The 13241-nt window shown below is 39.9% G+C and overlaps 1 protein-coding gene across 1 annotated transcript; it reads left to right on the top strand.

The window, feature by feature from the left end:
- The first annotated feature begins 352 nt into the window (after positions 1-352).
- On the top strand, positions 353-12326 carry nadsyn1 (NAD synthetase 1). The gene is made up of 21 exons (XM_080499384.1): positions 353-457; positions 1500-1560; positions 1750-1866; positions 2535-2588; positions 2667-2756; positions 3181-3232; positions 4000-4088; positions 4164-4281; positions 4466-4597; positions 4736-4807; positions 5748-5872; positions 5959-6007; positions 6106-6208; positions 7299-7467; positions 7642-7777; positions 8375-8481; positions 9061-9192; positions 9302-9371; positions 10372-10500; positions 11349-11525; positions 11695-12326. The coding sequence occupies exons 1-21, from the start codon at positions 373-375 to the stop codon at positions 11728-11730; spliced, it is 2103 nt and encodes a 700-aa protein (XP_080355510.1). The 5' UTR covers positions 353-372; the 3' UTR covers positions 11731-12326.
- Positions 12327-13241: the final 915 nt, after the last annotated feature.

Raw genomic sequence — 13241 nt, 5'->3', positions numbered from 1 at the left:
AGATCCAGGAAGGAGCTTTAATTTTTTTCCTGGTAAATAGTGTTTATTCGCTGGATATCAGGCTTAATGGTAGTGGACATGTAATGATACTGAGACACGAGCTGAAAAGTGACATGCTTTTATCAGTATTAGCTTGAAGAGAAACACTCTCAGCTAATATCTGATGTAATACCGCCTGTGTCCGCCTGGGAGCAGCATCTCTTTCAGAACCTCCAAACAGACCAAACTGGAGAAGAAGAAAAAGAGGGCAGGTAGTGTACTTTCTGTTCCCCCGGATTCTCCTCGCACTGTTTATTTATTTATTTACACTCATAAACTTCACAACTTTTGCACCCGCTAGTCTTTACTAACACCGCTGGAAGTGCACAGAAGATGGGCCGTAAAGTGACGGTGGCCTCCTGCGCTTTGAATCAATGGGCTCTGGACTTCGAAGGAAACTCTGAGAGAATATTGAGGAGTAAGTGCGTTTCTGGTTACTAAACTGTAAGAAAACTATGTTGGAGTCAGCCAGGTGTGTAGTCTGTGGGCGACTTGTGCAGTATAAATCTGTTATGAGGGAATGTGGGTGGGGGTTATCGGGGCGGCTTCACCAGCTATGAGGCTAGTGTGACACAACCTGGAGGCACGTCACTCACTCTATCAGCAGTGTTGCCAGATCTGGCGACAGACGCAAGCAAACAGGTGTCTTAAAAACAATGACTATGACTCATACTATGAGTACAGTATTTACCTGCAGAGGGTGTTAACTCTTAAACTATTACAACTGCAACATTTGCAAACTTAGACACCTTAAGCAAGTAGATTATATAATCAGCATTTCCTTCAGAACTGCACTTTATTATTATTTCCATGCACTCACCTTCCTTGATGTTTTAGTTCCCTAGCAAAAAAAATAATATATATATATTATGAAGTGACTGAAGTTGGTGCATTTACAACCCAGAAACTACAGATAATTCAGCAACTAAGTGGCTTCTGAATTAGCAAACAAATGAGTAAGTTTAAAAAGTCTTAAATAAACTAACCTGGTGCCATAAAAAGTAAGAAAAAGTTTTTGTCATCATCATATTTTCATCTGAATAGACACTCACTTCCCAACAAATAGAATGATTTACCACTGATTTCTTGTTTTGTTTTTTTGTTTTTTATCAATATTAGACTGAACCAGGAGAAGGAACCCAGTTGTAAATTTTGCTTTTCCTGCATGATTTGAGGTCAACATATAATTTTCTATTGAGTATTGTGACGGCCTCTTCAGTTGCAATTAAAAACAACATCAGGAAAAGCTGGAGTTTAAGAGGTTCACATCTTTGTTCTTCAGAATTTGGAATTTCAGTTCTTTTTTTTTTCTTTTCCAATTGATATTATATTTACCACATCTGACCATGCTGCTGAAGTGTCTAACTTATTCATCTTTCAGTTAACCATGTATGTAATTCTTATAAAGCAATCTGACAGGCTGTACACTGGTACATTTGAATCTGCCTTTCTCTCTCCAGGTATTGAGATCGCTAAAAGTCAAGGAGCCAAGTACAGATTGGGTCCAGAGCTGGAGATATGGTATGAAATAAAAATATATATATTAGGTTTTCTAGATACATGCATACAATGTCTATTTTTATTGGTACAGCGAGTTCACAACAACCTGGAGCTGCTATAAAGTCATTATCCTCCAAGCTATCAATGTGCAGCTCCTACAGCACCAGGTCCTAAACAGGTTAGAGGTTTGACCTTTCTCATCCTGCGCAGTGGTTACGGTTGTGCAGACCACTTCTATGAGTCGGACACGCTGCTCCACAGCTTCCAGGTCCTCAGGATTCTCCTGGAGTCTCCCGTCACCCAGGACATCATCTGTGATATTGGAATGTGAGTAAAAAGCAGCTTCACCGGCTCATTTGTGAAGCCTGTGTGAGGCTTTGGCACCATCTAGTGATATTAGTAGATGGTTTGTGTGGGTTTTTTTTCATGCACAAGAGAAAGAATTGCTTTTTTAGGTTGATTTTATTTGTTCGAATTCCCCTTGAATATGAATATATGTGAGTACAAGTGGTGACCTGTCCAGTTGGTACTCAACCTTTCACCTCATGATGGGACAGGCTCCATGTGCATGTGACCCTAACAAGGATAAAGCAGGTATAAAAGGTTGATGGATGAAAATGCTTTTAGGGGTCAGTTTTACTTTTGTTAGTCTGAGTATTTCTGTGGGAAGTTTCTATGTTTTAGCTAAACACAGTTTCTCCTTTCTCCTTCACTTTACTGTTTTTACACAATCCAAAAACCGACTCGTTGGGTTAGTTAAGTGACTATAAATTGGCCTTTGGTGTGGCTGGTTTTTACCCACTGTGAGCAGTAATTATAAACTTTTATGACGAGCTCTTCACTATTCACCAAATAAAATATCAAAAAACATGTTTAAACTTTAAACTACAGAGGAGACGAAGATCCAAATGTTTGGATTAATGACTGAATTTCAGTATTCTAAAGTCTCACCCTGTCTGCTGTCATATTTAAAGTGTTTCCATTGCTCTTCTCAGGCCCATCATGCACCACAATGTGCGCTACAACTGTCGGGTCCTGTTTCTCAACCGGTACGTCGCAATGCACACGTTAGTCTGCTCACAGAACACACTTTCTACATCACTCGGCACCTTTTTTTCATTCTGCAGAAAAATCCTGTTAATCAGGCCCAAATTGGTGATGGCCAACCGCGGGAACTACAGAGAGACGCGCTGGTTCACACCTTGGAGGCGGATAAGGTCAGTGAAGCCCTCATAGGAGAAAATTGAAGTGGTCTTGTTGCTGTTGTACACTTGGTGGCAGTATTGAGTCATTTTAGCACCAGTTTCTTCTTATTTTTAAAGTTTGGGCTCTATCTTTGTTGTAGTGATGATAGATGCTAATACCCATTCATCACTGAGATAACACCACTGTGAAGTAGCGAAGACATTCAGTAATAGTGGTAATTATTCTTCCTACCGCTTCTCTGAGGAGCAAAGTTCCACTGAACCACCAAACAGATAATGTGCTGAATTTGTTGGTAGTACCTGCAGGAGAACATGCACAGGACGCCCTCGAAACAAGGCAATTATGTTAGAATACAAGGGAAAACATAATTTGTTTCCAAAATTCTTGGAAGCGTGGATGGAGATTTGATCTAACTTTGTGTTTTTCTTTTCAAAGGCAGGTAGAGGAGTACTTCTTGCCCAGAATAATCCAGGAAGTAACAGGCCAGGTAAAAAGACATCATTCCTTTAGACCTTGTTATATTTGGTGTTTGATCCGTAGAGAGGTGCAATTTAGTTGAAGCTCTTGTTCGGAGACCACACCATGGTAGCGGCCATATCAAGTAGTAGGATGTGTGTTTTCATGTTCATTGCACTATTTCTGTTGTCTGTGCTGCTACAATTTCCCACTAAGGATCAATAAAGTACATCTATCTACACTCTATTTATCCTGAGTTACATGTTTGTTTACAAATATAGCTGCATAAGGTGAATATGTAAAAAAACAAATGTGAAATTAATAGAAAAGTGTAATCGTGTAAAAGCAATAAAATAAAAGACCAAAAATTAAATATTTTTGACACAATTCAGTGTTAATTTTTACATTAAAATGTGTTAAATTAACCCTGAAAAATAAACTCTGACCTTAGTACATTTCATAATTTCGTCATTTTGTGTGAGACCAAATGTTATCTGAGATAAATGTAACTCTGAAAGCGTTGAATTGACACTGCTTTATTTGTTGTACATTTATCCATTTAAATATTAGCTTATTAGTCTTTGTAGAAGCAGTCAGTGATGTTTGCTTGAATTCACACTGATGAAAGATGAGCTGAAACCTGGTGCAGATTTCCTGCAATGCATGCAGTGCAACACTGTTCACTTATATGAACGTGTTTTACTTCAGGATAAATATTCAGAAGATATTAAAGAAGGACTGTTTCTTCCTCAGGAACCTCAGAGGAGAAGTTTATCTGCTATTTTCTGTTTTCATCAGGATACTGTTCCGTTTGGTGACTGTGTCCTGTCCACTAAGGACACATGTATTGGGACTGAGATGTGTGAGGAAATGTGGAACCCGGACAGGTACAGCAGTGGAGCATTGTGTTGCTGATTGTTCCTAAAGACACCTCTGAGTCTGATTTTCCTCTTTTCTCTCAGCCCTCACACTTACATGGGACTGGATGGAGTTGAAATCTTCACTAATTCGTCCGCCAGCCACCACGAGCTACGTAAAGCCGACCAAAGAGTCGACCTGGTGAAGTCTGCCACCACTAAGGTACCTACTTCTTGTGTTTATTCCAGTTGGAAGTATTACCAATACACTGGCCCTGCTCATGGGCCAAAGTAAAGTGAAGACCACCAGAGGGCAATTTGTACATTAACAATCTGTGCTGTACCACGTTGTTTTTATACAACATGCAGACATTTTAGCTCTTATTAAATAGCTGGTGATGTTCCAGAGCGGTGGTATCTACCTGTATGCCAACCAGAGGGGCTGTGATGGAGACCGCGTCTACTATGACGGCTGTGCCATGGTAGCCATCAACGGAGACATTGTGGCACATGGAGCTCAGTTCTCCCTTAACGATGTGGTATGTGTACACACAACGAGAAATACACGCGTGCGTCAAAACGTGGGTGGAAGCTGCATGCCTCGAATAAGAGATACGCAGTGGCCTTAGTGTGGGTGCGTCGTGTTGGTGATTCCAAGATCACTGTTTGTGCTGCAGGAGGTGATCTCTGCCACGCTGGATCTGGAGGATGTCCGGAGCTACAGGGGAGAACACTGCCAGCCAGTGATGGTGAGGGAGCACCATCATCAAGCATTTATAATGTACAAAGCTGCATTCTTACATTGTTTGGCCCTGCATCTCTAACAAATCTTCACAGTCTTATTGGGTTCCAAAATAAATGACTCCCACCATTCGCCAATGTTGTGCAAGTCACTAAAAATGAGCTATTATTGTTATTATTATTAGCTGTTTTCAGTTTTCAGGCATTATCTTTCTTGGTTTTTGAGGATTGAAATAACCTTGAAAGTTACTGCGGCATGACTTCTAATTGTCCAACTCAAACTAGGAAAGTACACATAGCTGTTGATTGTAGTGATGCTATGACACGTTAGCTTTGTCAGCACAATGTGGGTCGGTTTAATGACGGATTCTTTACATCAATTCATGGGAGGAAGATGCTCTAAAATCTGGATGTAGAAAATGGACTTGAAAACTAAAGATAATGAGAAGATGCACAACAATATAGCTGAGCTAAACTACCAGTGTGCAGACAGCTCTCATAAAACAAACCTAATGTTTGTGTAACGATGCTCATCTATCACGGGTACAATTGTTATTTTTGTTATCATAATTGTGGGTATAACTTACAGTCAGACTTCTTTCATGTCACGAGAGCCGAGTTCGCTCAGGATAGACCAGGAGCCACCACCTTTATAAACAGGAGTGGTATTGCGGTATCGTGCCACTTCATTGAAAGTGACTCACACCAACAGTTGTAAACATGGATTTTCTCATCATGTGAAGGTCATTCTTTTTTTCATCCAAGCTTTTCAAAATGTCTTCATAGTTCATATGTAAGGTGAGTGTTGGTCTGTAAACACATGTGAGGTGGAGCGACGAACAATTTCTTTATATAAATATTCATCAACCTGTTGTTTAAAGACGCATTGTGATCATCATCTGAAAGTAATTTTAACCAAGAGTGTCTTTGTTTTCCTCTCTGGTGCAGGGGAATGAACCCAGACCGTGCCACAGGATTAAAGTCGACTTTTCTTTGTCCAGCTGTGATGATATCTACCTCCCCACCCACCAGCCAATAAAATGGCACTTTCACACACCAGAGGAGGAGATCAGGTACTGACCATATTCATCTAGTCCGACTAAGGTTTTTATTGACAGACCCCTGCAGAGCCTGTGTGACGTTCAATATATGTGTTTAGTCTCGGACCGGCCTGCTGGCTGTGGGACTACCTAAGGAGAAGTGGACAGGTGAGGAGGGACACGCTCTGAAAACCAGCAAATCATGTATGTGTCTTTTAGAATACGCAGCTTTACAATCGTGGATTGACGTGGTGTGACGGTTTCAGGCTGGTTTCCTGTTGCCTCTCAGTGGAGGCGTGGACAGCTCCTCCACTGCCTGTATTGTCCACTCAATGTGTGTGCTGCTCTGCCAGGCTGTAGAGGACGGCAGTGAGTAACATTCACTTCGCTTTGACACAAATTCTCAAAAAAAGAAAAGAAAACCCCCACAAATTATTTCTCTTTTGTTCGAGAAATGTGTTTTTTTAATTGTCCACCAGGATTTATTGATTTGTTTGAATGTGATCTGATTTGTATCTGAATCACTTAGTGTAGACAAACTATTAAGTGTTTAAACTAATACATAAACAACCCTGCTATTCCATGTTTTTCTTGGAACAAAGCCGTTACACAATTTTCGGGGCAATGTTAAAGAATTCAAGTAAACCTGAAATGTAATTCAGCACCAAGCATCCCATTCCTAAAAAGGAAAGTAAACCCCAAACAGGGAAACAGGCTTTGCCTTTAGGCTTCTCTTCACCCTCTTGATTAACAGCTGATCGGAAGCTCCCGCTCACAGTGAAGTCGCTTCACACACCTGAAAGGGAAAAGAAAAGCCAACAGAAGGAGTGTGTATCAACCAAGCCTCACTTAGACAAACAGGGATCATTAGTCCTGTAGCAACTCCCTCCAGAAGCAGTCAGCTGGCAAAGTTGACCCCGAAGGTAAAAAGCAGAATGCAGTCGGAAAGAAATAAGCCTGGAGTAATGGCTGAAACATTAAAGAAACCATATCTGTGGAGGTTATTGCTTCTTCTTGTTTTACACAAACTGAACATTTCAGCTTTCACCTTCAGTGAGGCAGCATCGTGAATTTAAGATGCTTTACTGCACCAGGGCGTCTAATAAAGGCCTCGTAAATACAGTGCTCATCTGGACTTGATTATAGATCACACCACTCTTTATAACCATGTAGAAAAGTAATAAAATCATCCCATATTGTTATATATGTGTGCCATACACTCCACACTATAAAAACATCGGTTAGGTTCATCATTGTAGTTCATTTTTAATGCAATTAATTCTATTCTACATTTATTTGCCATCAGTTTTTGGCTTTTTTTTTTTGTTGCTATTCTTCTAAATGGTAAAGTAGAAATTTGGTCAAATTCTATTAAAATACAGCCTCAATAACAAGAACAAACAGCTTTTCATTTTGTTTCCTCCTCCGTCCTCTTTATCTCTCCGTCTATTTCCTTCAGGCCGTCAGGTGCTGGAGGACGTCCGGCGTGTGGTTGGTGATGACTCATATCGCCCGCAGCACCCCAGAGAGCTTTGCGGTCGCATCTTCACCACCTGCTACATGGCCAGTGAAAACTCCTCAGAGGACACACGCAACAGAGCCAAAAGCCTGGCCAACCAGATCGGCAGGTAAAATGATAAGAAAACTAAATTGACTCACTCGTAAGTCAGTCCCAGTAAAGCAGACCATCAGGGATTAATTAGTACGGTTTTAACAAAAAAAAAATCTCCAAAAAGTTATGAGTTTTCATGCTTTAAAAAAAAAAAAAAAAAAAAAAAAACTCTGTGCTTCTTTCTCTGCAGCACACACATGCCCATTAATATAGACATGGCAGTGAACGGCATTCTGGGTATTTTCTCACTGGTCACTGGACGCTCGCCTCAGTTTCGCGCTAATGGAGGAAGCCACAGAGAAAACCTGGCTCTGCAGAACATACAGGTTCGACACTCTTCATCACAACTGTCATCAAAATCAGCACTTTGATTCGGTGGCGGCAATATTTGTTTTTTCTTTTCCACATGCACACCTTGAAGTTTTTCCAAAGGTCTGCAGCCTGCACGAAATAGAAAAATGGAGGGGGGGGGGGTGCTAGTATTGCTAAATCTGTTCTAACTTCTAACAGCAGCTCTAATTATTTAAATAGCTAAATTGGCTAAAATAGCCAAGATACTGAAGCAAGCAAACAACCTCATTTGTATAACACTTTAACTGTGGTGGAACAAAGTGCTTGGCAGTACAATAAATAAAGTGTAAAAACCCACAGTGCTGAATTCACACAGAATAAAATAGATACAAGACACAGATAATACAAGTATAACAAAACAGCTACTAAAAATAAAAGAATAAAAGTCAGTCATTTAAAATACAAAAAATTATATTTATTTCTTTTTTCTTAATTAAAATTTTTTTGAACATTGATAAAAGAAATAATAAAATATTGGTAAGAGAGTGAGTGACTCGGGCAGGAAATATATGAGTAAAATATTAATAGCATAAGAAGTAAATTAAAACAAATTTGTGTGTGTTCGTTCCCAGGCCAGAGTGAGGATGGTCCTGGCCTACCTGTTTGCCCAGCTGAGCCTGTGGGCCCGGGGTAAACCTGGTGGATTACTGGTTCTGGGCTCGGCCAACGTTGATGAGAGGTACTTCTGACCACAGGCTGTGTCCTGTGCTTATTTAAAGATCAATACTGGGACTGCCTCTGCTTCACAGGTGTTATACGTGACACTTTTGACCTTGTGGTCAGTGTTAGAATTGGTGCATGTCCACAAAGGTCTATTTCTCGTCTTTCTCTTAGTTTTTGAGTTTTCTTGATATCATAAACTGTTTATGAGTTAGTACAAGGTAGTTAGAAGTATGAATAGTGCCAAATTGGAATGAAAGGGTTAAAGTTACAATTCCCATGAAGTTCATTAACCTTTTATTTACCTCAAGCATTGCCACCTCCAGGGTTGATCAAAGCAGGCACATTTTAAACAGGACAGAACAGTTTCCAAAGTCTTGTTTAGATTCTCATAGTGTCATGTTATTTCTTTAACATTTTGAGAGGTTATTGAAGGAAACTGTACTAATACTCCGAGTGCTGGCTGTGTTTTCTGATTTTTTTTTTTAACATGACAGACATAAATGGTAAAAGCATCAGATACGAAGCCTTGTTTGTGTTTCTCAACGACTAAACACCACCTTACATTTCATCTATGTCCTCCTCTGTTGCTGCTCAGTCTGACGGGTTATTTCACTAAATACGACTGCTCCAGCGCTGACATCAACCCGATAGGAGGCATCAGCAAAACGGACCTGAAGAGCTTCCTGCTTTACTGCGTGGAACAGTTCCAGCTCACCGCTCTGAGAGGGTGAAGTCAGCAACAATAAAGCGTTTCTAACATGCCCGCTGAGGAAGATGTGGTTTCACAAGCATGTGTGTGGTTCTCAGTTTGTCGCTGGTGTGTGTTTCCCCTGCAGCATCCTGGCGGCTCCGCCCACTGCTGAGCTGGAGCCGCTGACTGACGGACAGGTGTCTCAGACAGACGAGGTGAGACAGGTTCAAACATCTGAAGTCACCTGAGGAGACTCAAATACATTTAGGTTTCTACTCATCAGTCGCACAATTCTGTTTTGGGTCTTTTTGGTTTTGAGTCAAACTGGGCGTTTATTTGCCTTCAATAGGAAAATTGAGGAAATTTGGGTTTAGTAGATTCAAATTTGAATCATCGACCTCCCCGAATGAGAATCAACTGCAAAGAAAAGCTGATTGACAGAAAATATCTGATAAACTTCAGCTGTGCTGCTCATCCTGCAAATGCATGATCTTTATAGTTGTGGCACAAATGGTATAAGATTAATGAATAAAAAGCATTGTTACAGAAAAGTACTTATTTTTCCTATATAGTTTAGTTGAAGCAGCTCCACTTGAGAAAATATCTAGGCTTTCAGATTATATTCTTATTATTAATTATCTTGTGTAAAGTTTAAGCTTAAATGTTGCCATAATTAACAATTTTCCGAAACTCCATATTTTTGTCACAATAGAAGTTTTTTCAGTCACCTCATGATATTTATTTTTATGATTTTGAAAATAAAATTTGTTATAGAAATAAAAGTTGTGACAATCAAATACTTTATTAATCCATGGGGGAAATTATTGTAACAGGAGTATGTGTGTGTCTGCACTATGTAAACATCTGTAAACAAGGCCAACCTGCTACCAGTACAGTGTACTCTTTGTGTAGCTCCAGAGTCCACAAATTGTATTTTGTGTACTATTCAAGTCCAGCAAAGAAATATTTGAAGAGTGTCTTTTTTTAATGAGCAAACATGAAACTGGATCTCGTCCCCAAGTCAGACCAGAGCAGATTAAAACCTCATCATTGGGTCTAATTGTGCTCAACCTTGTATCAGATGAAGTTTTAACAATTTCAAAATGCTTCATGTGTCCAAGATCTGCACTCTTATTATGGGCCCAGGAGCTCAAGTCAATCATTGGAATCAAAGAATTGTGTGTATTGATCCTAATTCTTTTCCTCCCTCATCAGGCAGACATGGGGATGACCTATTCGGAGCTGTCTGTGATTGGACGACTAAGGAAGATTGCCAAGTGCGGCCCCTTCAGCATGTTTTGTAAACTCATTCACATGTGGAAAGACGCTCTCTCACCGTCTGAGGTCAGTCAGATTCCTCACAGTGTAAAGTAGATATCGTCATTTCAGTTGTTTTGTCTCGGAAGTTTGACGAGACAGACTTCCACTGTTGTCGGATGCTACGTGAGAAATGAAGTTCTGCCCAGATGATTTGTTGAGAACTTCCAAACTGCTGCAGGAAAATAATGATAAACTGTAGTTCTTTTCTCATAAGCCTTCCTCTGTTGTGTTGAAGTGTGTGTTGTTAATGATGGGGTTTGAGGTTTAGGGCTACCGTTCTAAATGAGGGGAGGCTAACCCAGAACGTAAAATCTGTGTTATTGATTAGCTGGAGATTAGTGCCAGCTTTAATAGGAGGCAGAACAAATATGCAATGTTTGTACCCAAATGTATAAGGACGGAGCCATGGCTCCATCCTCTGAGTTAATTTTCTCCATAAATCAGTAAGTTGCCAGGGAGTTTATGGATGCATAGTTAACGGAGTATCACCACTGATGACCTGTGGTGGGAAGTGTTTTAGCAGTATAGGTCATGTGCAACCAGGGGGAGGAGCAAACCAGATAAGAAAAATAACAATTGAGGAGGACGATTCGAGAAAAGTCTGCAAATATGTGTGTGGATACAAGTAAATCTGCATCGTTGCTTCATGTGGACATCGAGATGAAGAAGATTCAGATTCCTTGTGCATAGAGTTTATAAATGTCCTAAAAGTTGAAAACCAAAAGCGCATGAAACCAACAATGTGTACATCTCAATGCAGGCTGTTTGTTTCAGAGCAGAATTTCCTGTTTTATATGTAGTTGAGGCTGCTGCTTATAAGATGCTGCTTCGTGTGATTTCATGACTGAGAGAAATCCTGGGTTGCCCTTCAGGTGGCCCACAAGGTGAAGCACTTCTTCAGGATGTACTCGGTGAACCGTCACAAGATGACCACGGTGACGCCAGCCTACCACGCCGAGAGCTACGGTCCCGATGACAACCGCTTCGACCTCCGACCTTTCCTTTATAACACACGCTGGACCTGGCAGTTCAGGAGTATCGACACCCAGGTAGAAATCCTTGTGTTGGAATTGAGGTGAATTCAGCCTTGACTGAAAAACACAAGGCCGACGACACTCAAGGATGTTCGACCAAATCTTATATTTAGTGGAGATGGATACAAACCAGAAGTCGAAATGATTTCCTCTATTTTGATATTTTTCTTGTCCTTTCCCACAGGTATCTGAGCTGTCGGCAGGCACTCCAAAACAATGAAAGCCAAAATCTTCCCGTCGCACCGGATCAGAGACTACAGCATGATTTCTCTCATTTCCAGAAAAGATAAAAACTTGTGTACATCAGGCAACATGCAGTGTTTCTCTACCTCAAAGATGCCATAAAGAAAAAATCCAACTCTTCTATCGGCTGCCTGTGAAACTTGAGCTCCTTCATCTGTATGTGAATATGGAGGATTGTTAGATATTTTCCAGGAGCTTGTAAATGAGCAACTACTATTTTATCTGCAACAAACACCTCCAATATTCGTCTTTATTTTCCTTTGGTACAACTGAACTGAGTCACATATAAACCTCACATGCACACAGTTAGAAACATGACATTAAAATGATAGTTTGACAGTCTTTTAGGCTTAGATAGAAAGTTGCAAGCTTTCGTGATTTTTAAATTGTGTATTTTCAAGGACATGAAACTGAATATGGTAAATGGCCATCTGCTAAAACATCAGTCACACAAGATGTCTCTCACGGGTTCTCAGCATGTTCTGTTTATGTCTATCCTTGATTATGTATATCTCACTTTATCCTCCACACTTCAGTCTGAGGGAATTTTTTTTTTCTCTCGAAATAAATACATTTCACCAAATATTGTCTTTTCCTGGCTTTGGAAAAATAAATGGCTTTAACATAAAAAGGAATTTGTGGTGATATTTTTAGAATACTGACCTTCATAAATTCTCAAATTCTCTATAAAAAGCACAACAAAATGTCACATATAATCTGTTTACGCTTCTCTTTATATTTACACACAGCCTTGCAGCAATCAGCCACACTATGATGACTAATGGCAGGTGAAGGCATTAACACATTGTGGGGGGAAATATTCAGTAGTAAGAAAATATTTTATCCAAAAAGTTTGTTAGAAATAGAAAATTGTCTCAACTCCTCAACCTTTACATTTGCATATAGCTATCCATGCCATTGTAGTTTATATTGCAATTTTGAAAACAAAAAAATCGCCTAATTTGGGATTCCTGAGGCCTCCGATGCTTTAAACACTAGTGTTAACCAAATAATGTCATCATAGTAGTTTAAAGTCTGAGATCAGAAACTCAAGACTCGAAGAAGGCTGTCCTGAAGATTTAGAGCTGAAGCCGCAAACTTTATTCCTCACCTCTGGACCACAGTTAAAACAATGACTGCCCAAAGAAGAAGGAGCAGAAGAACAACAAATAAACAAATAAAAGAAGATGCAGAGAATGTTGTGTTAAAATGCATTTCCACTAGCTGTCAAACACTATGGAAAACTTCTGTTTTGGTTTAATCTGGAGAATATGTGCTGCCAGGTGACTGGTCAGTAGAAACTATCAATTTGTTGATTATTTATTGAAAGGTTTCAGTTAAGTACTTTAGAAAAAAAGAAAGATTTTCACTTGCTGTTTGCATCAACTAATGGAATGACATATTTCCAGCGTGGTGGAGTATACTGTTACTTCGATTATCTGAAGTGTTTCTGATTCTGAAGAGTATATCTGTGGAAATGACTGTGAG

Source organism: Blennius ocellaris (genome assembly GCF_963422515.1).
Source record: "Blennius ocellaris genome assembly, chromosome: 1".
In the NCBI taxonomy this organism is placed as follows: domain Eukaryota; kingdom Metazoa; phylum Chordata; class Actinopteri; order Blenniiformes; family Blenniidae; genus Blennius; species Blennius ocellaris.
This window is presented reverse-complemented; position numbering and strand designations above follow the sequence as displayed.

Coding starts and splice junctions, on each gene's coding strand:
- nadsyn1 (XM_080499384.1), top strand. CDS start 373: ATGGGCCGTAAAGTGACGGTGGCCTCCTGCGCTTTGAATCAATGGGCT. Junction 2,589..2,666: donor CGGGTCCTGTTTCTCAACCG/GTACGTCGCAAT, acceptor TTCATTCTGCAG/AAAAATCCTGTTAATCAGGC. Junction 4,808..5,747: donor AACACTGCCAGCCAGTGATG/GTGAGGGAGCAC, acceptor TCTCTGGTGCAG/GGGAATGAACCCAGACCGTG.